The sequence below is a fragment of the Echinops telfairi genome, unplaced genomic scaffold (assembly GCF_000313985.2).
Source record: "Echinops telfairi isolate 266 unplaced genomic scaffold, ASM31398v2 ScPeMD7_2010;HRSCAF=2546, whole genome shotgun sequence".
NCBI classification, from domain to species: Eukaryota; Metazoa; Chordata; class Mammalia; order Afrosoricida; family Tenrecidae; genus Echinops; species Echinops telfairi.
This window is the reverse complement of record NW_022105908.1, coordinates 24547670-24551018: the sequence shown is the minus strand read 5'-3', so window position 1 is coordinate 24551018 and position 3349 is coordinate 24547670. Positions and strand designations below refer to the sequence as shown.

General features: G+C 54.5%; 1 protein-coding gene across 3 annotated transcripts in view; it reads right to left on the bottom strand.

Moving 5' to 3' along the window:
• Nucleotides 1-637, bottom strand: part of P2RX5 (purinergic receptor P2X 5) — a 21815-nt gene extending 21178 nt beyond the window's left edge. For all 3 annotated transcript variants that reach the window (XM_045293455.1, XM_045293453.1, XM_045293454.1), the window contains exon 1: nucleotides 612-637. In XM_045293455.1, the coding sequence (XP_045149390.1) occupies nucleotides 612-622 (11 nt within the window). In that variant the 5' untranslated portion in view covers nucleotides 623-637. The remainder of the gene's footprint in view (nucleotides 1-611) is intronic.
• Nucleotides 638-3349: the final 2712 nt, after the last annotated feature.

Here is a 3349-nt window from a genome sequence, read left to right as displayed (position 1 = left end):
CTGTGAAAACTTGTATTTCAAGTGGGAGTGTGTCTGGGGTAGAATCTATCAAAACCATGTGAAAAATATCCCTCCCAAGCTGTGCCCTGGCGTGTCTGTCCCACGTCAGCACGTTTGGGGCCACTCCCCACCCCCCAAATGCATGCCTAACACTTGTAATGGTCAAGATGTTTCCGAGACCAGAGAGGAAGTTAGCTCTCTGCTTGAGCGAAAACTACCTGCTGTTTCTCAAGGAAGCGCGTGTTGGCCTAACTCCATTTCAACTGTCATCGAGCCTCAGGGCACTTTGTTGAAATGATCCACCGGTGAGGGCTCCGTGAACTGGTGGGCCAGTATGGGATTCTTCCCCGCCACGCAAGAGACCTAGGTCTGATTTCTGGTGAAGGAGCGAGGAGAGGGAGGAGGAAAGGAGGAAGGGCTGCTTTTAAAGCAAAATCCCGCCCCCCCCGCCCCCCACCCGCCCTTGCGCCACTCGGTGAAGATGCCCCAACGGACGCTTCCTCCCGGCGAGCGGGCCAGGCTGAGCCCGGAGGAGGGGCTCCGCGGCGCGGGAAGCCCAGGTGAGGAGGCGACCCCATAGACGGGCTAACACCTCGGGCTTCCAGATTCACCTGGCACCCATCGCCCGGGAGGAGCCGGGTGCACACCACTCCCCGGGGCTTGGGGGACAGGCCGGGAGCGTCCTGGGATGCAGAGCGACCAGCGTCCACCACGGTACTTCAGTGAGTGTTCCCACTGCCGATTTAAACGCTCATGCGCCCAAGGAGGCCGATGCCCAGCAGTTCCTGAGAGCCGCTTCTGGGCGCCAGCCCTGAGCCTGGAGGCCTCTGTGTCCGCCCAGGGGGGTGAGGCAAGGGGGGCGGGGAGCACAGAGAACGAGGAGGCCTAGGACCCCCAAATATACTTGGAGCGGGAGCATGTGCCAAATGTTAGAAATGTAGACCGAAGCCAGGGCTGCTATTCCAGAGACTGCTAAATTTTGTTAACAGAGGGGCGCCGAGCTGGGGGATAAAGGATCGCACAGTGGTACCAGGTGGGAGGACAAAGATGGCAGGGAAGGCCTGGGTGAGCTTTGGGAGAGGGCGGGGAGGCCTGTGCACACACCCACCTGTGCTCTGTAGTCTCCAGCCTGGCTTCTCTCCTCCCTCCCCCTGGAGGGGCTGCAAGAGCCCCAATCTCACCTGGTGTGATTTCTTCTGAAAGGAAAAGTCCCGGGACAGTGAGTGGGTCTCAAGCTTGTGTGTGCTTGGGACCATTTAAACCACCACCACAACAATGCACATTCCTGGCCCTCCCATAAAAAACAAAAGACCCAAACCCACTGCCACCTGGTCAATCTCAACTCCTAACAACCCTCCATGGGGTTCCTGAGGCTTTGCAGATCTTTCTGCAAGTGCACAGCCTCATCTTTCTCCCCAAGTGAGACTAGTAGGCTTGAACCGCTGACCTTGCAGTTAAGAGTCTAACGCTTACCCAGTCTAACAGCACCACCAAGGGCCTCCCTTACATTGTCATTAAGTCTAGGATGGGGCCTGGGAAACCTGTATTTGGTTCTCAAAGCGACATTTGTGATACACAAATTTTGTGTGCGCATCTTTTCGTCATGAATTTCAACTCCAATGTCATCTTGAAGTGGTCCATTCCTATTACCACTTACCCAAACTACACCTCACCCCTACCCGAGTCTCTATCTATCTATCATCTATCTGTAGAGCAGTTATTCCCCAGAGCAATTGTCAATGTTTGGTGCAATCTACGGACTTTTGTCCCCAACTAAGATCATATGCTCCAGGATGGCAGCCTAGTGAAAAAGGATTTGGAGCTGCCTCCCTGCCCTTAGGAGCCCTAGTGGCATAGTGGTTATGCATCAGGCTGTGGTCCACAAGATCAACAGTTCAAAACCACCGGCTGCTCCAAGGGAGAAAGATGAGGCTTTCTGTTCTCGTCAAGGGTTACAGTGTCGGAAACCCACAGGGGCTATTCTACCCTCTCCTATAGGATCACTATGAGTTGGAATCCACTCAATGGCAGTGAGATCCTGTCCCTGTCATGCCTGGGGAGCATCCTCCCAGTCCCTTTGTCACAGAGAGATCCCATATATGAAGATGTGCCACCAGCCAAGAACACTGCTCCAGTATCTGGTTCTGGGTGCCCTTGATTCGATTCCCATGGGTGGTGACCCTATGTGTATCCCAGTAGAACTCTGCTCCGTGGGATTTTCAGAGGCTGGCTTTTCTCAAGTAGTTACCAGAACTCTCTTCCAAGGCACCTTCGGGTAGACTCAGGCCAAGCATGCTAACCGAATGCACCATCCAGGGCTTCTGGTGTTCAGGCACAATTCCAGGCCTGGTGGGAGAAGAAAGGTCACCTTCCGGAGTCCCTGAGTGGGCATGGTGCTTGTTGGGCATCTGGGGAGCATCCCCCGCCCTTGCACAAGTAGCCCAGAGGAGGGTGGTGAGGGGGGTTGGTCAACCTGTAGTACACACCATATTGGGTCTCTCTCCCCACCCACCCTGAGAAGGAATTCCAGGTTTTGTAGCCCTGGCCTGTGTGTCCAACTGAAGGCTCCCTGAGACTATGACAGATGGGGTAACAGGCTCCAGGCCCCCCAACCCCCAGCAGATCCTACAATTAGCCACAACCTGGATCCATGAAGGCTTCAGTGGATGCCCACTATGTGCAGCTGAGGAGGCGCATCTGCCAGGCAGCGCCCTCTGTCCATAGCCTGTGGTGACTGATTGACTGCCGCTCTGGCTTGAGAAGGGGGCTCTCTGCGCTTGTTTGTCCTCCAACTTCCCCCCTACCCCTACCTCCATAGGTACACACACCATGACAGAACCCATGCGGGAACCACTCTGGGGCTTTAGACCCCACTTGAGGGGCAACATGTATGAGGGAGAGAGCTGCTCTGCTCTCTGGGTTCAGGCCTGCCCCTCCTGGGGGGGCTCCCTTCCTGCATTTTTAGACTAGGTCCAGATCCATTGATGTGGGTCAAAACATCCACTTACGGGGCTATAGATAGCCTGACCCAAACAAAGGAAGAAAAATAGAAAATATCAGAGTGTGTTGAAGGAAAGGTTTAAGTGCTGTGAAAACTTGTATTTCAAGTGGGAGTGTGTCTGGGGTAGAATCTATCAAAACCATGTGAAAAATATCCCTCCCAAGCTGTGCCCTGGCGTGTCTGTCCCACGTCAGCACGTTTGGGGCCACTCCCCACCCCCCAAATGCATGCCTAACACTTGTAATGGTCAAGATGTTTCCGAGACCAGAGAGGAAGTTAGCTCTCTGCTTGAGCGAAAACTACCTGCTGTTTCTCAAGGAAGCGCGTGTTGGCCTAACTCCATTTCAA